The sequence below is a fragment of the Gopherus flavomarginatus genome, chromosome 9, assembly GCF_025201925.1.
Source record: "Gopherus flavomarginatus isolate rGopFla2 chromosome 9, rGopFla2.mat.asm, whole genome shotgun sequence".
Classification (NCBI taxonomy): domain Eukaryota; kingdom Metazoa; phylum Chordata; order Testudines; family Testudinidae; genus Gopherus; species Gopherus flavomarginatus.
This window is the reverse complement of record NC_066625.1, coordinates 59,845,983-59,867,951: the sequence shown is the minus strand read 5'-3', so window position 1 is coordinate 59,867,951 and position 21,969 is coordinate 59,845,983. Positions and strand designations below refer to the sequence as shown.

The window sequence follows — 21,969 nt, the reverse complement described above, 5'->3', positions numbered from 1 at the left end:
GCGCACTACCATGTGGCTTGGGATAGAAGACTGGCAGAAAGATATCTTGGTCAATGTGGAATTGAGACACCACCTTGGGCAGGAAGGCTGGGCGAGGCCTGAGTTGTACTTTATCCCTATGGAAGGCCGTGTAGGGAGCGTCAGAGATTAGTGTAACTCAGACACCTTCCTGGTTGTTGTGATGGCAACCAGGAATGCCACCTTCCACGAGAGGTACAGAAGGGAGCAAGTTGCCAGTAGTTCAAATGGGGCCCCCATTAATCTGGAGGGGACCAGATGGAGATCCCAAGCAGGTACCAGTGGTCACGAATACAAAGTGCCCCAGCTCTCCTGGGTGGAATGCCAAAATGGCCATAAAGTGCACCCTGATGGATGAACCTGCTAACCCTTGCTGTTTCAGGTGTAATATATATTCAAACATGGGCGGTATAGATGCTTAAAGGGGCTGCATGAGGCACTGCTCACAACACCACGAGAACCTTTTCCACTTAGCAATTTAAGTGGCTCGGTTTCCTGCTACCAAGCAGTACCTCCCTCACCTGTTCCGAGCACTGGAGCTCCATCGAGTTTACCCATGAAACTTCCAAGCCATGAGGTGGAGGGACTGGATGTCGAGGTGAAGGAGGCAACCATGGTCATGTGTGATCAGATCATGGTTGAACGGCAGTGCGACAGGGGTGTCCAAAGCATGGTGTACCAATGTTGGCATGGTCATGCTGGGACCAGCAGAATCACCTCTGCCTTGTCTCTGCAGATCTTGAGGAGCACCTTGTGGATGAGTGGGATTGGCGGGAAGGCATACATGAGGCAGCCTCCCCAGGGAAGCATGACCATGTCCGATATGGAGCCGGGGCTGTGTTTCTGGAAAGAACAGAATGTTGGGAACTTCCTGTTGCTCTTGGTGGCAGAGATATACCTGGGGAAATCCCCACCTTTGGAAGATGGAATGTATGATGTCTGGACAGTTGGACCACTCATGGTCGCGAAACGACCTGCTGAGATGGTCTGCAAGCTCATTCCACACTCCTGGGAGATAGGGTTGCTTCGGCTCCCCCGAGCAGATCTATCCTTAGGTGACTAGGAAGGAAAGTGCCCCAAGGTCACTGATCTAGATCTTCTGGAAGGGGTACCCAGGGCCTGATGGTAAGCCCAGTGGGTCCAAAAATGCCATTGCGCAGGGGGTTGCCACTGTGGCTGCCAAGCCGCACGCACATCCCTTTGACACCTGCTTAACCTGTGCTGACTGTGCCTCGAATAGCAGGAGCCTCTATCAGAGAGTCTTAAGAATCCAAGGATGAAGAGCATGGCTGTGCTGAGGCCCCATGTGTCAGTCATCAGTGCTGCAGGGAAGAAGCAGGGGACCAGTGCCACAACGATCTTGCCGATGACCGGTGCTGCCTGTCTGGTGACAGCAATCGGCTTCTGTGCTCTGGTTCTGCTTTTGAGAGTATTATGGATTGGTGCCAATGCGTGCTTGGAAGATGGAGCACTGTGCCCCCAATGCCAGGCATGTTCCCATTGAACATGGTGCTGGAGAATGATGTGGCAATGGTGATCAGGAGTGATGCTGGGCATGATGCCAGTCCAGTGACCGAAAGCGCTGCATCATTGCAGGCTTGCCGCTGGACGGTGCCGGTCTCACCAGTACCAGAGGTTTGTCCTTGATGTCCGGGGTGGAGGGTGGCTCCAATACTTCAACCTGGCCCTGCCCTGCTGAAGAGTCACTTCATGCCAAACTCAACGGCGCCTTCTGGGGCGCCGGAGTTGATGGCACTGACTCATGCTGCCTGGGAGCCAGGTCTTTTCGCGGGTGCTGCGAAGTGTCCCTTGGCAGTCTGGGAGTTCTGTGAGGGAAGCGTCCTCTCTCAGGTTTTTTGCAATTGTGAGGCACCAGAGAAGTGGAGCAGTGCTGGGGCGCTGCACCTTTTTGCAGTGCTGGAGATCACCAGTGCCGAGGGTCTCCTGCAGTAGAGTCCTTCCTCAGCACCAAACTGCAAACAGACACCGGAGCGCCCTGCACTGAGGAGCTCGGTCCTCAGCCTTGGCGGTCCCTGAGCAGCTGCCTCAAATGGAAAACCAGCTTCTTGTTGGCCCTGGGTTTAAACACACTGCAAATCTTGCAATGCTCAGACTGATATGCTTCCCCCAGACACCTCAGACAAGAGTCATGGGGGTCACTGTTTGGCATAGATTTGTGGCATGTGCTGCAAGTCTTAAAGCCGTGGGTTCACGGCATGCCCCAGAGCCCCCAAAACAGTGAAGAGGTGAAAACTATCCCGCTCACACCCTCTATAGTAACGAAACTACAACACTAATACTACAATGACTACAAAACAATAAACCTAGAAGAAGAACAAGTAACTAAGCAAAAGGGAGCACTTGCAAAGCAAGCAAGACATAGTTGCAGTGCCGCCACGGACAATAAGAAGAACTGAAGGGGGGGGGGTCACATCAGCAAGGTGATATACTGAGCACCATGAAGGCGCCACTCCAGGGCACACCCTAGCCAACCCAACAGAAGCTGCTCAGGGAAAAAGTTTCCGACAACCATGCACGTGGCATGAGCACACCTGATTGGAATCGACATGAACAAGCACTCGAAGAAGAACTAAAAATTAATGGTAGCTTACATACAAGTGATCATGAGTTGATCACATTTATAACATGCAAGCAGAATAAAATCCAGACCAGTAGTAAGTATACTTGGTTCTTTAAGACTGTCAATTTCACAAAGCTGAAAACAATTATGAGCCCAATCACCTGGGAGGAAGAGTTTAATGAGAAAAATGTGCATAATAATTGGCAATCAATGAAGAACACCTTACTAGACACCCAAAAAGCCACAATCCCGCAATCAAGAAGGCAGTGTTGGCAATAAACTGACCTGGTTTAGAGGGAAAATGAAGGCAGCTGTTAAAAAAAATATAGCAAAGGGAAGAAAGAGGAAGCTGATAGTAACAAATATAAATCAGAAGTTAGGAATTGTAGAAAGTTTATCAAGAAAGCCAAGGGATAGATACAAGGAAAAAAATCTATGGCCAGTTGGGTTAAGTATAATAAGGAGTTTTTTAAATATATTAGGAACAACAAGAATCCCAACAATGGTATGGGCCCATTACTAGATGGAAATGATAGAATCATCAATAATAATGCAGAAAAGGTAGAAGTGTTAAATAAATATTTCTGTTCTGTATCTGAGGACAAAACACGATATAGCCTCATCAGGGAATGGTAACACTCTCTCCATTCCACTAGTACCTCTGGAGGATGTTCAACAGCAGCTACTAAGGTTACACATTTTTGCACCCAACAGTTTTAAAAGAGCTGGGTGAGGAGCTCACTGGACCATTAATACTGATTTTAACATGTCTTGGAGCACTGGGGACAGAAGATTGGAAGAAAGCTCATGTGACAACTTTTCAAAAGGGCTAATGGGATGAAGTGGCTAAGCAGACACCTTTCAGTTTGACATCAATCCTGGGGAAGATATTGGAGCAGCTGATAGGGCAATCCAATAAAGAACTGAAGGAGGATAATGTAGTTAATGCAAATCAGCATGGGTTTATAGATATTAGATCCTGTCAAACTAACCTGATATCTTTTTTTGATGAGATGACACGTTTGGTTGATTAAGGTAATAGTGTTGATGTAACAGATTTCTATGAAATGTTTGACGTGATAACATGTGGCATTTTCTTACAAAACCAGAACAATATAAAATGAACATAAACACATTAAACAGATTAAAACCTGGCTAACTGATAGGTCTCAAAATATAACTGTAAATGGTAACTCATCATTGAACATGACTGTGTTCAGTGGGGTCCCACAGGGACTGGTTCTTGGCTCTATGCTATTGAACATTTTTATTAAGGACCTGGAAGGAAACTTATCACGGATACAATTTGCAGATGACACAAAAATTGGGGCAGCCGTAAATAATGAAGAGAACAGGCCACTGATTCAGAGTGACCTAGGTCACTCGATAAACTGGAAGCAAGCAAATAATGTAAAACATATACAGCTGGGAAACAAAGAACATAGTCGATATGTACAGGATTGGGGACACTACTCTGGGAAGCAGTGACTCTAAAAAAGATTTTGCAGTTGAGATCAGCTTAACATGAGCTCCCAGTGTGACACTGTCGGCAAAAGAAACAATGTGATCCTGGGATGCTTAGAATCTATGAACTCTAAATTTTGTAAAGCCAATAGAAACTGATGGGTTAAACCGAGTCCTTACGAGACACTAAATGCAGTTTATTTCTAATTAGGTCTGACTCGGATTCCACTGTTTAATTCTGCTTTAGCCTATGATTCTTTGGATATATCATTTCATCTTGATGAGTGTTTCACCAGACACAGGATGACAGAAGGTAAAATGAACTGTGATACTTGGAGACCTCAATGAAAATATGGATATTGGAGACTCAGATGAGAACCTGTCACCTTTTGAAATTTCTGCTTAAGTAAGGCTCACAGATCTAATATCCCATCAGTTTTAGACCAGAATTCCACTGACATGCAAGTGTTTAGAAGCTTCTACATTCTCTCAAGTCTCAAAGCACTGAAATCCACAACAAACATCAACAACTGAATATAAACACATTGTAAGTAAGATACACTATAAAAGGAAAAAAAGGAGTTAAAAATTGGGGACGGGAAAGTAAACAATGGAAATAAACAATGATTCAAAAATACAACCTAAAAAGCCAAAATGTTTCAATGTAAATACTATACCATCCCAACCAAAGATAATGGATTGACTTTGTCCCTGGATCTTAGAAAATCTCCTCTCATGGTTTGCTATTTCAGGTCAGATTTATAAAAAAAGTTAGATTTGCAAATGCAGTTATGATTAGGCAAATGTGTAACTGTTCACAAAATACGACCAAAAACCATGGTTGTGTTCATGCAACACAAGTAACTGCACAAACGTAAACGGTGACCATTTTGAGAGGCCATTTGCCCTTCATGACTACTATTTTGGGGGCTTTTTTAAAAATGCACCCAGTTGCATTATATCATTATTTTAAAAAATAAATAGCATTTGGTTTTTGTCAATTCAATCGTGACAAAAGCCCAGCACAAGATGAGTATGAGTGGTACCTGGTAAGACTACTGGACCAAGTTGGCAAAAAAAAAAAAAAGAAAAATTTGGATTCAAATAATGGTGATTTCACATCACACACAAAGATTTGGCATAACAGAATAAGCGTACCTGTATGAATCTAAAGGAACATGGAATTCCTCTTCAGGTTTAGATACTCCTATTGGCTCCAGCAGTCTAACATCGCTGACAAACTTGTAGATTGTAAATGGGACAGAGAAATGATTCTTGATCTATGATAAAAATGAATACATCTCATTAAATATAGTTCACAAATTTCAAAATGAAAATATCAACTATACATAATGTACAAAACTCAGTAAACCCAATTAAGATGCTCCTTTGCAAACTGAAACTTACAAAGATTTGTCCTCAGAAAGTAACTAATGTGTACATAAACCTAAAAAAAGCAATGTGAAACATCAAAACACCACTACCACAATCATACTACTTTGCAGCTACTCAATTAACAATATTATTTGCTTGGAAGAAAACATTTCAATATGTAATTTGTACTGCAAGATGCAAACATATAGCTTTGAGCTACACGAGAGCCAGTTTAAGCAACAATTTAATAACTACCATCTTTAAAGTGAATGTAGCCATGGTATCACTTCTATCAATTATAGGTATTTAACATAAAAGAGATTTTTATACTGGCACATGCATACAATGCCTCCATTCAAATCCTATTACATATTTAAAATTACAATCTCAAATGTAAATTTAAAACAATACTACTTACATTTATGAAATAATTACTTTTATTTTATGTTTTTGTTTGCCTTTTGCTGAGAATAATCTCAAAATGTCTTAAGAAAAAAGGAAGCCCAAGTTACTCTCCAGAAGTAAACAAACTCTAAGCAGTGGCTTTGATCTTATTTAACTTTATGCATTTTATTATAGATTTTACCTGCAGAGGAGACCTTATGGTAATAACTTTATTTCCTTCTGTTGCATCTATCTGTACCAGAACAGAGTCTGAGTGGTCGACAAGAGGAGTTCGCACGCTGTGCAATCGTCGGCCTGGTTTTGCTATAGGGATGTTTGCCACTTCTGAATATCCTAGAGGTGCTGTTTTACAAAACAAGACTGCTATGTGATTCTGCAAACTTACTGAACAAATCATTACCATTTTCAAGCAAGCATGCAATGCCAGCCCCTTAATACAATTACCCCATAGCCTCCAACATAAGAAACCTCAGAGGTTGTGTTTCTGGCCCACAATAACTAGAACATGGTTAACCAGAAGGGAAAATTAAAAGTAAGTTTTAAGTCAATAATGGCTGGGAAAACCAAGTATGATACCACCAGCCTCTAAAATGGATCCTTGCTACATAAAGGATGTAGATCATGAAGCCTGCTCAGCTATTTGTTAGGTGAATGAATTGAAGTCCTTCACATAGAATCAACTCAAGATTCTAAATAAGGTGGAGATGGAGGAATGCCAGTATAGTAGGATCTGCCCTATCGTACTCCCTCCAAGGAATTGACCAGTACAACTTGCCATGTGGGAACTCCTGACTATTCCAAAGAGATTGAATCTAGCTATATAAAGTGAGTGGTAACAGATGGATTTCCATTGGGGAGGTCAGCAGGCCAGTTGAGTTGCAGTCACATCAGCTCTCCTAGTTCTCCGAAGGAGTGGCAACATGTTCTACCTGCCTGTGCTTCTTATTAACCTTTAGTTCTATTAGGGAAGTAAAGGAAAAGGGACTTGAATTTTCCCCACTCCTCCTTTCCCAGCACCCAAGTCAGTGTTACGAGAAATTGCCTATAGAGCGGCAACCCCGGCTCAAGGAAACATCCAGCAGGGCAAGAGTAAAGACACTTGCCAGCTGGCGGCTAGCAGTTGTCTCCAGGTTGAACAAGGAAATTCAGTGGTTAAGTTTGACCACATGGTACGTGGCCCATGGACTATCCTCATAACTCTCCCCTGAATCTCTTCACCAAGCACAATTTCTACCAACAGTTCTCTCTTGCACACTACCTAAGCTCAAAGCGAACAGGCAGCTCTCTTGACGGTATAATGCAGATAGCTTTCCTCGATGCAGAGGTTCCAAAACTGAATATTCCAGTTCCAATTTCTGACCGATTTCTAAATCATGAATATCTTCTTTTAAGGTTGAACCAACCACTCGAAGATTGATGGTAGGATGCACTTTGAGAGGGACACCCAGTGCATTTTTCACTGTAAAAGGAGCCCTATCTTTTAAAGAATAATCAAAAGTGGAGGCAGTCCCTTCAGAAAATGCCTGTAAAAAAGAATAAGATTTTTAAAGGATAGTTGTCATGATAGAACAAAACATCTTAACCAGTTAACATAGAAACAGCCATACACAATACTACGTTCTTTACAAAAGCAACATTATATACTGTATATCACAAAGTATGTGCTTTTGGAATAGTTGTATAAAAGCAATGTTCAGTATTTTGAAGTAACCTGGTATTACATACATTAATATATGAGTCATTTTCACCACGCTAAAATGTAAATTACACTAACATTATTGTAACTTACATGATCATTGTTAATGTATGAATAAGAAGTCTGATGTAATTATCACCTACATAGATAAACCCAATTTATATTTATTTAGTAAAGTATCAGTGAGCAATATCCATACAATAGAACATCTTCTGGGACATGAACAAGCCTGGCCTACTTCCTCAAGAATAAGAGGAAAATACAACAGAAGTTTAGCACACTGGTGGGCTGCAGAGGCTTGCCTCCATTAAATTTGAAATGCCAACAGTTAGCAAGTATCTTTTTTCCCCAGTATGCCTACTGAAAGGCAACCCTATAATGAAGAGACCAAGGACCATGATCATGCACCATGGGGAAGGGCTGCTTCTATTGTACCAATTCAGATTACGTTACAAAACTCCCACTCAATCATTTCCCTCCCACATTTTCTCCCCTTTTAAGTCCCATGTCAGCACCTCCATTTTCATAGTCAAGGGAGCAGCTGGCTTCTAGTTGAACAAGTCAAACTCACTTCTTAATAGCTAGAAGGATCAACTGTATGGCAAAAGGAAAAATTCACCCCATCACCAAAGACATAAAATGAGTGAGTGGACTCTCAACCTGACTGGCCGAGCAGAACACTAATAATAAGAATTCAGCACTGGACACAAACAAAATTAGTTCATGACAAGTCCTGTATTTATTAAAATTACCTTGGCTAAATTACTGAAAACAGCAAGACAACATTTGGATATTGTTATATTCATTGTATCCTTTGAAGATATGTTAACTGCAGTTTGTGCTTCAGGAAGAACAACAAAATCATCCCCAGGTATCAAACTTTTATCTTGCACAGGGTTAGTCTTTATCTAAAGAGAAAAAAACAACAGCATTAAACCTTCTCTTTGTCTAAGTTTAGAAGTATGAACACAAACTGTTTCTCCAAATTTACCATAGGTAGCTTTATGCAGGTTTGCAATTTTCTCTTAAAACCATATTTCACAAACGTGTTGAGAAATTATTAGCAAATTCCTTTAATATGATCTTGTATGCATAATTTAATTCATACCCACCAACATTAAAAGTTAACATAGCACTGTTTTCTGCACTTTCATTCAGGAAAATAATCCAATGGCTTTTAGCTGTTAATATAAGCAAGGCTAAGAGTTTTTCCACTACCACCAATATTCAGGCTCTCACATCTCAAGTGGTAATTGCATTCATTTCCAAGGTGTCTAAATTAGTACTTGGCTCTTCTCTTCACCTTTATCGTATCAGCTGGGCCTCTCTCTTTTGAAGATGCCTCCTTAGGCTCCAGTGTCTTGTTAGCAGTACAAAGAGGTAAGCTCCCCTGAAGTGCTTTTCTGCTGCCTTCCCTATGTCTCAGACTAGACGAGAGTTCTCCTCAAGAGACCTCCTCACCTTTTTGTCCTAAAGTGGTTTTTAGTATCATCACTAAAAGTATTTTAGTAGCATCACTGCGTGATACTGATTTTTTTTAAATTACTTTGTCTCCTTCAGTTTTTACTAGTTCTTCTAGCTTTGACTAGTTCTTTGTTATGCTCTTACATTTTTATTTTATTTTATTTATTTATTTTTAACTTGAATATCCAGGGTCCCAAAATCCAACAGAAACTGGAAGAGGCTGTAAAAATTCTCTCTCATACTAAAACAGTTTTATTCACAATTTCCAAGTGCAAATGTTATTTAAAAAATGGGATACAATCTGCCTATGGGGGACAAAGATCTATTGGAATCCAAAACCAGTACCAGGTGAGAGCTCTTTAAAGTACAGGGCTGTTACTTTAAAGTGCACTTAGGCTCACTGCAATATCCACAAAGGCAGCATTTTCTCCACCTAGGCCTAACAGCATCTCTAAGAAGTGTAGGTAATTACAATTCCCCCTCTACACAAGATGTTTTTAATCACTAGTTAGCAGTGACTATTATCTTTGAAAGTTCTCCTGAAAGCTTGTGTTGCCCCTCTTGCCAGTATAAAGCATTTAGTATCATGTACAAGGAAGAGGCTATTATATTTAGTTTGAAGGTAGCCTCTTTGAGAATTCCGCAAATAATATTCAGCATTTTCAACCCTGACAGGTCTGTCTACAAAGCAATTAGACACCTACAGTTAGCCTGTGCCAGTTGACTCTGGCTTGCAGGGCTGCAGCTGTTGGCTGTTCTGTTGCAGTCTATACTTCTAGGCTCAGGCTGCAGCCCAAACTCTGGGGCCCTCCTACCTCACAGGATCCTAGAGCCTCGGCTCCGGCTCGAGCCAAGAAGTCTACAGTGCAACTAAACAGCCCTGCAGCCCGAGTTCGCTGGCACAGGCTAACCATGGAGTTTTAATTTCAGTGTACACATATCCTCAGTCAAAGAGGACAGTATCTGGAAGGTCATGGGTCAATATCTTAATGCATGAACATGTTCAAAAAAAAAATTGTGTATTGACAATGAATATTTCATATATTTTCTGTTGTGTTTCCATACTTCAAGTTTTAAATTCCATGGTTTCCTTCCTCCATCAATTCGTTCAATAAGAGGCTCCCACACTGCATAAGTTTCATTGTAATAATGAACCTGAAAGAAAATTAAAATTGAGTTGGAAAGCAAAGCGTATTGTTAGATCATTCCTTATAGCAGTTATAATATTACCAGGTCATGAAAGCATATGCATTTCTTTGAACTCAAAATTTCATATAATGGTTCTTTCATTGCGTTTAATATTAATTAATAGAAAAACAGACCTTTTTAATGTGTTTAATGAATATCTTTTATTAAAAAAGATATAACAGACTGCACATCAAGCTTAGTTTCCTTACCTTTCATAGCATGACTTTTTTCTCACTTACAAATTGTAACTAGCTCTAAATCTGACTTTGCCTAGACATTCTGATAATTCAAGTTAGTCTATTAGTTAATTCCTAATTCATTAACCTAACCACTGTCCTCTCCCACAGCAGCAGTGGGCAGCATCTGGAGACGCAGAAGTCTCAACAGTGTGAGCAGTTCTGGACTCTGAGCTGTTTGGTGGGGTTGGGAATTGACCACAGGGTGGGGATGTGTGAGGGTGGGGATAAGAGCATTAGGTAATAGACAGACCCCTGCCAGCACATTCACAATCCTGAACTACAGGGATATCTAATGTACGACTCATTAACATGTGCCCACTAACAAGTTAATGGATTTTCTCACCTTCCCCAGCTGCAGGGACCCATTCCTGCCACTTGGACAGCACCAGAGAGGATGGAATAACCGTGTGGGGTCTTGGTGACTTCCCAACCCCATGTGGGACACCACACCCTCCCCCGGAGAGAATTCATCAGAAGGAGTTGTGGCGATAGATAATATTTTAAAACACTAGCCAACCATGAGATAGATGCAGTAGCTGTTGATAGTCTGCGGCTACAAGTATACTACAAGCTAGGGGTGTGATTCCCAGCTTGCATAGACATACTCACAACAACCCTCATTGAGCTGGCCTGATAAAAACAGCAATATAGCTGCAGTAGCACAGGAAGCATAAGCAAGGGACTACTGCCCACAGTATGTACACATCGGGTTCAGGCAGGCTGGTACTCAGGCTGGCTAACCTATGCTGCTGGCTACACTACTAGTTTCAATGCACTAGTTCGATGAGCGCTAGAGCTCCTACGTCTACAGGAATGAGAATCACACCGCTAGCTCACAGTGTAGACACAGCCTTTATGGAGAAGAGAAAGTACATGAAGCATGATCACGCACACCCAAGATCACCTTTTCCATAGAGATTAAGGGGGATGAGGTTCACCACTAAGATCCCAAAAGAAATGCAAAAATGTTAAAGTAGAGAGGCAGACAATTGTTATTTTGATAGGGATTTTTTAATTGTTTACATTTTTTGAATCAAGCTATGCACACACTGATAAGACTATGAAGCCACATTACATTTTAAATGGTTTCTCCTGTCTGCTGCCCCTCCTTCTCTCCCTGTTATCAGTTCTTACACTGATTGCATTGTCTCTAATGCAACTAACTTTTTGGGAGTATTGCCTGACTATGTATGCATTTTTACAGCACTAGTACAATGCTAGCTCAATAGTTACTGAGCACTTTAAGCACTACTACATATACATCAAACAATTGTCTTTTAGCATTTCAAAACATTTTTCTGCCTGTAACAATTTTAATTTGGAAGCATGAATTGACCCCACTTACCTCCAGTGTCAAGTCGGCAGTGGCACCCAACAGGGAAGACCAGTTTTTAAGTGTTCCTGAAAATGCTGATTCTATTAATAATAAAGGAACGGTACGATGTCCCAGACCACATTCCAAGGTGATTTGAACTGACTGCATGCGCACGTCAAAATTCTCATTTTTCAGAGCATGCTCGCTGTCCGTGAAAGTTTCAGTTGCTTCCGTGGCTACATCAACACCAAGGAACCAAGCATTGCACTGGTTAATGGGTTTCACATCCCACAAGTTTCCTGAATCACTTGTTGTCCCTTTGGAATCCTCTTCCTTGGCCTTTGGTTTTATGGCAGCCATTATAGTCATCACAGTATTCAAAATGATTGGTGAAATCTTTAAGAATAAAGAGTCTCATTTGTAGCTTACTTTTTTTTTTATTCTACATGTAAGCCAGATGGAAAACAATTGGACATTGAAGATATACCCCAAAACTGTGATACCTGTTATAGGTTATCCACCATTACATAGATGAGGCATGTATCTGATTACACTAACAAGTAATGACTTAAATTCAGAGCACAAAAATGGCCATCATGCGTGTGTCTCACCTATATTTCCTAAAATCCTCACTAGTTTTCCCACACACATTCTCAGAGTTGTAATAGTATTCTTGATGCTCTAACTCGAAGTCCTAACCTTCTTACTGTTTTGCACAGCGAGCATATATTTTAACAATATTCTGAGATATTTGGTGAACATCACCTCTGCTAAAATAGACATTTTCTTGTTTAAGCATCAATATTTATGTTATACACAAAATATTTATTTAGAACACTAAACCTGTTATGTGGTACGGGTACATAATCTACAGAACTTCAACCCAAAGTTCATTTTAGAGGCAAGCCACCAACATTTTTATTGTCAAGACTTGCTACGAGTGGTGAAATCTGATTTACTGTAATACATCATATGTGCTAGTTTCCCTGATATAATTGGAACACACATTATATAAAAATGGAGCGTTAGCAGTAATGTCAAGTGAAGATTCTTACTGTAGCTATCCTTAAATTACTGATTAAGCCATTAAGCGAAAGGTATTTTACAACTGTTATTAGTGCTTCTAAGAATTATCAAATTATACCATTTGCAGAGAAGTAATTCTGCATAAATTTCAAGCAACTATCAACTTATGTTACCAATGTAGTTCTTGCACCCAGTAATAGGGGGAAATATGTTTTAAAAATAGGAAAAACCAATTATGAAACCAAAAAGACTGGCTGGAGACTCAGGAAAAAGGGTACTATCTGATTTATTTTTTTAAACTGACCAGATTTCACTCTACCCGAGTATATATTAATACTTCAGTACACTGTATTTTAAAATACCATCAGTTCTTGTTCATCGTGGTATTACCAAAATGTTTTGACATCCACACCACAATTACACATAGAATTTTGATGGTCTAAATTGGAAACTTTGGACAGCAATAGCAAAAAAGTTAAAATTTTAATCTGATTAACGTAATTGCTTTTTCTAAGTCAATTTCTAACAATATTACTAACCTTTATAATAAGTTGTTCTATTGTCACTGCCATACTTTGTTCTCCTGAAACATGTGTCATATTCTCCACAACCAAAGAACAAGGCTGTAATACCTGAAGAGAGTATTTGAATTTATGGTTATGAAATAAATTAATTCCCAGCTTCCACCATTTAAAAATGTTTTCCCCCCACATCTTTCTAATTAATGGCCAAAGGGACTTAACACTTGGCGAAAAGCACAGAGCTATGCAGCTGTTACAGGGGAATACAGCTGGCATGGAGGCAGGAGCTCCAGTAGTTGTGCACCAGATACTCTCCTGTGAGCAAGAGGACTGAAGGGCAGGAAGTGGACAGAGCTGACCAGATTCCTGGGGTAAGTAAGCTCCTTCCTGAAAAGAGGTTAAACAAGTTACTCCCCACACTCTCAGCAAAAGAGATGAGGAGCCCAGTAGACTTCCACAGTACTAGTTCTGGAGAAATGCTGTTGCCAGTTGCCCATACTCATGGCTAGGGTGACCAGACAGCAAATGTGAAATATCAGGATGGGGGTGGGGGGTAATAGGAGCCTATATAAGAAAAAGACCCAAAAATCGGGACTGTCCCTATAAAATCGGGACATCTGGTCACCCTAACTCAAGGCTAACCCTACAGGCTCAAATCTAGCCCATATGAAGTCAACAGTTCTCTATTAAATACTCTTAACTCATCATTAGTAAGTTACCTTTAGTTTCCTAACTACAATATGTTCTTGCTATCATCAATTTCTGCTTTATGCTCAAGCCTTAGCTCACAAGCTTTTGCTAAATCATATTTTGAAATAGAAAACGACTATATAATCAGCGTCTTCTCTAGGAAGCAACTGGAGAAGTGGCTTATGGAGCTCAGACATGTTGGCCTGTGAGCAAACAGAATGAAACGGAGCTGGGGAAAAGGGGGTTAACAGTATATTTGTACAAATCAGAAAGAACACGCCACTCATACCAGCTTGATGTTATAAGTGGCCTCTCTCCACATGCAATATTGACACAAAACTGATACCAGCAGAGGTACTGAAGCTCCAGCTTCTTTGATTTAAGATGAAGGAAATTATCAGAGCATTCTCTAGGTGATGCCATCACTTTTTGACTAAAATAGCCCAAATCAGTTCTCTCTTCAGGGTACAGTACAATTGCTATGCCTTGCCCCTCACCCCTCCTTACACATCTCTTCATGTTACCCTGGAACTAAGCTGGACTTTTTTTTTGGTGGGGGGGCGGGAGGGCCGCAAAGGGGGAGGCTCAACTGATTAAAGGCTATATGAACCAATAGTTCTGTGCCTAGTTTCCTCTGAAGCATGCTGATAGTTGTCTTACAGTGGTGATATTGTTGTCCTGCTTTTCTCTGAGGAAAGCACAGGCCAGCACTTTTACATCCTTCACTTGAGCTGTCATCCTTTGTACAAGCTTATCAGATGATAAAGAGAAATCACACTGGAATGAAGCTTTTAAGGCAGGAGCATCAGCCTTGGTCAAATTGGCAACAAATACAATTTCTGGGTCCAAGATCACTGCTTTTACTGTCATGTTTGGCCGCAAGGAACCCTCTGGGCAAAAAGAAAGAAAGTACTGAGACATACTTAAATTACATCATTAAAAATGCTATTCAACAATTACTTTATGGTGGATTAAGAAGGGTTGCGATTTTATACAGTAGAAAAAAATCTAAAGAAACTTGTTTCTAGTTTCTGATCCAAAGCAGAACTTCATGAAGGTTTTCCTCAAATTATAACACCTTATGCTGTGAGTTGGTTTCATCACAGCCATTTACTAGAACCCTGTGTGTCCTATAAACAATACATTGCATAATCCACTAGTAGCCAGAAAAAGGTGCTGTACATGATAAGGCTCGTTGAAAACAGTGGGAGCCAGGGTATACTACAGATGTAAAGTGATCACTTAGGCCAAAAAACAAAAACAAAAAAACCCCCACAAACACACACTATCAACAAAAAACTCACCCACAACTGACTAAAAAGTGACTGTAAACATCTACTAGTAGTTCCTAATATTAAAAATTACTTAACCTCCTATTTCCAAGTCTTTATGAATAAATTTCTCAGAAAGAGGTCTCTTTACAGAACACAAAGTTCTCCAGTATGCTCCCCTACAAGAGGTTATACTGAAGTTAGAGAGTTCCATATGTTGCAGCTGGAGAAGCCAAAGGCATGTGGGAAACCGATGCCTTGTGATGCCATAAGTAAAAGGAAAGCAAATAATTGCTTTAGATGAAAAGCTTCTACACTGAATTTTTGCAGGATCAGTCTAGATACAGCCTGAATTCCTGACCCTTGCCCTATGAACAGAAAGAAATTATTCATCATATTAGACCACAGCTGTTCTGAAAAACAAATTGCTTCTTTTTCTTATTTAATCAAATTGCAGTGTTGGAGCCTTAAAATTCTACCAGGCAGGAGAACGTAGGTAGGTTTTGGATTTTGGACTAAAAATCCCCCCAAAATTTCAAACTAGGGAACTCAGTGTTGTTCTCAAGTCTTTTTTAGCCAAGGAGGATTTTACACTCCAAAAGCATATATGTAGGATCAAATGCTCTTTGTAACCTGCATTTGAAGTGTGCTGTTTCTCTCTTCACTTTCTTGCTTTCTTAAAAGCAGAGAACTATGCTTAGACTAATGGTCCATATAAAAGTATTATAATTTAAGTGTGCTTCCTTTGAATATTTAAGTGTTTTTTTCAGTGCCTACAGATATACAGCAACTGCTGGGTGAAAAAAATAGGTATGCAAGTTACTTTTTACAGAATTTACTGTAACAAGGAAAAATACTTCTAGTGTCCCTGTAGAAATTGATCCCAGCCTATTAAGATCTCTGGAGAACATACCCCTAGGTGTTCCAAGAGTTAGATAAGATTACTGTTCAGTTCAGTATGATCTCTGGCACTTTAACTGACCATATTTATCTTGATTTTGGGGACTCAACACTGTCCTTTGATATACTGTTCCACACAACTTCAAAAAATATCAGCAACTTACGTGATTCTGGATGTTCCTTTCCCCCAGAGACTCCTTAAAAAGCCAGATATATTTTTACAAACCTTTTTCATATTTGGGCTTTCCAGGGGCATGCTTTAACTGAACCTGAGTAGACCTCTCAGTTGAAGCTGTTGGCATGGATTTAATAAAGAAGTCTGCTACTGTTAGCAGGAACTCCACGCTGGCGCACACATATAGCTTATCAAGGATAGCAACTACTTCAATCCCATTTGTATCTTGCTTGTAGTTTATATCAATCATATCATTATCTGTCTTGCCACATTTCTTGTCAATCATTCTGAAAAACAAATTTAAAAAGCATTATTTTAATGAACTTTTATAGCATTAGAAGAATTTGGATAGAGAAGGGGAGTGGTAATGGAATGCATTTTCTCTCCTCAAGGTCACTTATTTCAATATATTACAGCTCAAAAGTAATGAATTCCTTTTGTGTTCGATAAGCAAAGAAACTAGGGACAAGTATGAATTCTGTTTTACAGTCATACCAATGTAGTCTAGTGTATTTTATTACACTGTATCAGTTTTTGAAATGTTGTGACAGGGAACGTGAATTAAGTTTTAAGTACACAAAACCACCTAGCTCTAAATGGGGTTCAACTTGAGCCAGCAATTCCAAGCTTTATGAAGTTTCAGAGATCCAGGTCTCCCATTTACTTCTCTTTCTGTGTCTGGCAGCTCTATTTTGACATTTGTCCATACTATTATTCCACGGCTCAGCAAATACATACAACAGACATTATACCTAACGTTTATTTAAAAAATTTCAGTAAAGCTGCTAACGCCAAGATTCTTCTCAAAAGTAATTTACAAGAGATACCACTTTCACTGCAGCTCTTCATTTGTGATGCGTTCAACTAACCTCGCTGTTACTTTCTGAATCCCTTCTCTGAGATCATCCAGGGTACACGTCTTGAGTTTAATATTAACATCCATTGAACCATCTGAAAACATCTTCCCTGATGATGCCATGAGACGTAGTCTGAGTTCACCGAGGCGTAAACTGTCACTATGCAGTGAAAGCAGGGATTGCTACAAAAACAGTGGGAAACAATTATGGAGAATGGAAAAATGGGGAATGGAAAAACAGGGAATGGAAGATTAACATAAGTGTATTCCTGCTTATGTTAGAGATTGAATGTAGTTTATGATTTGGTTACAAGAGAACTAAGTTATATTTAATTTAGATGAGATTAGAGCATGGGTGAGAGCAACCAAGGCTGAAGTGCTGAACTGCACCATCTGAATTACAGAGACAGTTTTGTGTCATCAGCAGACTGAAAATAAGCCTCTTGACTAAATTCCTTAGCTGTGTACATGTGCACACACGTGTGTGCACACACACACCGTCAGGTGCGACTGAAAGACACCCTACAGAAGAAGATCTTTGTCAAGAAAAGCAGTTGCTCACAACTGCTGAGGGGAGAAAAGAAATCAACTTAATGGCAGCCTCATTCAGTACTGTAGTCCCTAGATGAATTAACACTATCTCATGATCAACAATATAAAAAGTGATCATTATCCACTACCAGGAGAGAGATAACTGACCAATAGAACCAAAGTTGTCTTTGTCACAAAGCCAGTCTATATCCCACCTGACAAAGTATAGAAAGCCAGGTGTCTATCATTCTTTTAGGATAAATATTTGCTTCATATACTAGGGGCGTTTAGTGTTTTCTATAACTACTTTAAAAAGTATGAACAACAAAGACTTTGACAGCAATGCATCTGATCCTCCTGAAGCCTATACTATGAATTTCTCATCTGTTGTATTTGTCCTATCGCAAATGGGCAAGAACGCAACTGAGGCATCTCCAAACTGCACCAAGCATACATGGGAAGGATGACAGCAAGGAAGAAAAAAATAACCTGGTGTGATCTAACATGCTCAGTTAACTGAAGTCTGTAAGCAACAAAAACTGGTATTTTGGCTGTAACTACGGCTACCATGACAAACCATGTCAAATTCAGGCTTGCAAAGGCCCTGATTATTATGGTACCATTCCAAGCCCACTAAACATTTAACAGTTAAGTTGATCCCAATCTCAAACAAACTTTTCTTAGCACCTTTTATCAAACTCCATTTATGATTCAAGAATTGTGGTAATAATTACGTGCATCATTGTTGCCAATGGCATACCCAGGGGCCACTAGGAGCATATTTACATTTGCCCTATAGTCACCTACAAACACTGAACATTTTCCAAGATTAGCCCCACTTGTACATCTCATTTGTCTCAACACTTCACAATTTTTATAATGAATTGCCCTTTTTAGCTCAATAACACAGTTTCTATTTTACATAATAAAGCCTAATGTCCAGTGTGAACTGGAATGATGTTTCAAATATGCACATATGTAATTTTTCATGTGAACTGGTTTACCATATTCCTAGTATTTATTAAAATGGAAAAGTATGTAACAATTTTACCCAAGTAGTTCATAAGTAACAGAATGTAAATCATAAGTTCTACTAAAGCAAAAGGTATCATACGAAATTAGCAAGAATAGAGAATGTTTTTATTCTCCTATCATGAATTTTACTGCTTAAAAAAATTGACATTTTCCCTCCCCAGCTTTTAGAAGATTTCACCACATACCTGATTATGGTCATTGCTGTAAAGAACTATTGAAAGTGACTCAAAGTTGAAGTCAAATTTAAGAGTTGAATAATATTCCACAGGAGGCTGTGATACAGAAATATCTCTTTGCCTTGAAGTGAGATCATGATCTACAAATTGAAAGAAAATTTCACACACTCACAACAACTTAGTTTTGCTTTTAAAAACCAAGAAGTCTATTAGAATATGGTCCAAAAAGCTTAATATCGTCTTTCAAATTCAGAAGGTTAAGACTGAATTAGTTCCAACAAAAGAACCTCCTGATACAATTCAAGGACTGTGTTAAGATTATGCCTGGTAAACCACAGAGTGTGACTGAAAAATCAATGAACCAAAATAGGTTTATCAGAAACTAGGCCTAACTGGTAGACAAAATGAGAAGATGGGCTATTCCATCCATCATTCCTTTCTGGTGTCTTTTAAAACAAACAAACAAACAAAAACATGATTTTGGCTACCCAAGTTGGCTTAACCATTGTGGTTGCCACTCTCACCATCTTCTAGGACCCTGAGCCTTTGTCATCCCAATATGGAAGATGTCCAGAGGCCAAAGACCCATATGACACTGCCACCTCGACTGGCTCCAGCTGAATCCCATACATCTACTGGGATTAGATAATTTGTCTCTCTGCCTGCCACGTGTCCTTTTCCTGCCCCATCTTATTTCTTCTCTTTCCTATCCTACTCCCTTTTCCCCACTGTGTAATTATAACCTGGCCAAGACTGTATATTTTGCAACACTGCTGTTACCCTGTGACCAGGAAGAGGCAATTCAAAGCAATGCTCTAAACAGCCTGATGCTGGTACACTTTTTCCAGTTCTGAACGTGGTAGATAAGACCAGGAGCTGTGCCTGTGTTTCTCCAACAGCAACTCTCTCTGCAAGTGAGAGTCAGCATCAGAGCCAGAAGCTGCATTTCCTATCTTTGCTCTTGTTTTCTCTTCCTTGTTGTGCACGTCTGTCTTGTTTTGCCTTCTAAGAAACGGGGTAAGCATTTAACAGCAATGCTAGCACCAACCCATCTCTATCAGCTTCTTCTCTTTTTTCCAAAAGAACAGCTATTACTGTCTTGACCGTCAAAGGAGGAAGTTTTTCCTTCTAAAAACTCTCTCCAACAGAAGGAAACAACAGATGGTGCTAAAGTGAAATCCTCACTTAATACTTTAGATTTCAAATGTTTTAACTAATTTTTCTTCTTTTCTGTATCCATAATAAAAGGTTAAAAGAATTTTTAAAGGTGTGTTTGCAATGGTACTCAGCAAGCTGCTGAGATCTCTGCATACCAAGCTCTAAACCTCGTTTAAGGCTCTTTAATGTGGACAGTGACAGGATCTTGACTCTTTGGTCTATATATTCCAGCTAAATACAACAGCACATGCATTTAAGTACATCTTCAAATCTATTTGGTTTTATCATTTAGGGTCTGTGTGGGTTGTCACTTTACCTCAAGAAACTACATCTATGGAAGCAATTTATTATATTGAACTGACAAATGAAACTTGTTGTACAAAAGCAACTAGTATAAATATCTTAATAAATATTCTTCAGTTTTTATTCAGCTTCATAGTAGTATCACTACTCTTCTCTTAGCTACAGATTTTGTTGTATTCTGTAACTTCTCCATAATCCATTAAACTGTAAATTCAATAAGCCAAAAGCAAATATCAATATTTAAGTTCTAATGAATAACTAAGCAAAAGAAAGAAAAAATACACAGCATTTAACTGCAGTGCTAGACAAGCTCCACGCATGCAAAGATCAGCAGGTAGAACAATTCATTAGTTTACCGACGTTATACTTTCAAAGTACATGCAATTATTAACCAAAAACAGCTCATCTTTTTCTGAACTTGAGCTCAATTTTGGATTAAAGTTGTACCTTCATGGAGATGAGAATCACTTTGACCTTTTTCCTTTTTTGTTTTTTGAGCTTCTTGAAGGGTCTGTTGTGTAGCACTTGACTGGGAAGAAGCATCTCCAAGGTTATCCAGCAAAATTTTCATGAGGACAGTTAGGTCATCTTCACTGAGTGCAATCTGTAAATTGTAAAAACAACTATTTCCAGTGAAGATACTCAACACATATTGAGATCTTGCCTCTTTATTAGTAGTACCATCACCACACCACCCAAACTAGATGTATCAGTCCAATTCATTCCATGTTAGTGAAAGTCTTTTCTTTCCAGCAATTCCTACCAACATTCTAATTAGGGATGTTTCCTCTGTGAACAAGGTTGTAATTTGATTGAAAAAGAACAATTCTGGCTGAAGAAGTCTAAAAATTCTAAGATGAAGAATATTTTTCCTTTTTCCAAGATGCCATTTGCTTCTTTTTGATTTAAACAAAAAGAACCTAATCCATCACTTTCAAATGCTTGCTGGCCCCACATAGCTTAATAATTATTTAATAAAAAGAGTGAGTTAATTCCATATGGAACAGAATTGCTTTGCCAATGAAAAGAGAAGTAGGCAACATTAAGTCTGGGAAGTGTTAAATTAGGATGCAACTCTTTTTATGACCGAGTTAATAAGTAATTCAACATTAAGGAATCCTAATGCAAGATAGAGTGTTATGAATATATAATTACTACTTTTTACAAGTAACAGCAATACACCTTTACAGGACAATTCTTAAAGTCTCTAGAAATGTATGCTGCTAATGCATTTAGGTTTGACAACATTTGAGTAACTACATTGGGCCTCTTTTGGTACCATGTACCCCACCTTGTGCCATGCCACTGGTGGATTCTGGCCATAGGACAGACATCTCCAATCCCAGAAGGATCATGCTATGAGCAGACTCCTGTGGTGGCCCTGGCCAAAAAAGCCCGATATATCAATTCCCTTCTCCTTACTGGTACAGGGGTTACAGCAACCCCTACTCTGATTCCTGGCTAAAATTTGGGACTCTTGAGGCCATTAAAGTGGGACTCTTGCTACACTGTGAAAATGACGGGGAAAGAGAGAGGGGATAAAGCTGAGGTCTGATGATTTTTATTTACAATGAAAACTGAAA

General features: G+C 39.5%; 1 protein-coding gene across 5 annotated transcripts in view; it reads right to left on the bottom strand.

Moving 5' to 3' along the window:
* Positions 1–21,969, bottom strand: part of VPS13C (vacuolar protein sorting 13 homolog C) — a 206,751-nt gene that overhangs the window by 68,191 nt on the left and 116,591 nt on the right. For all 5 annotated transcript variants that reach the window (XM_050966954.1, XM_050966955.1, XM_050966956.1 and 2 more), the window contains 12 exons: positions 20,834–20,990; positions 18,935–19,065; positions 17,197–17,366; positions 16,379–16,614; positions 14,642–14,871; positions 13,310–13,402; positions 11,775–12,140; positions 10,068–10,157; positions 8,291–8,446; positions 7,101–7,365; positions 6,024–6,184; positions 5,222–5,343 (listed from right to left, as the gene is read on the bottom strand). In XM_050966954.1, the coding sequence (XP_050822911.1) occupies positions 5,222–5,343; positions 6,024–6,184; positions 7,101–7,365; positions 8,291–8,446; positions 10,068–10,157; positions 11,775–12,140; positions 13,310–13,402; positions 14,642–14,871; positions 16,379–16,614; positions 17,197–17,366; positions 18,935–19,065; positions 20,834–20,990 (2,177 nt within the window). The remainder of the gene's footprint in view (positions 1–5,221; positions 5,344–6,023; positions 6,185–7,100; positions 7,366–8,290; positions 8,447–10,067; positions 10,158–11,774; positions 12,141–13,309; positions 13,403–14,641; positions 14,872–16,378; positions 16,615–17,196; positions 17,367–18,934; positions 19,066–20,833; positions 20,991–21,969) is intronic.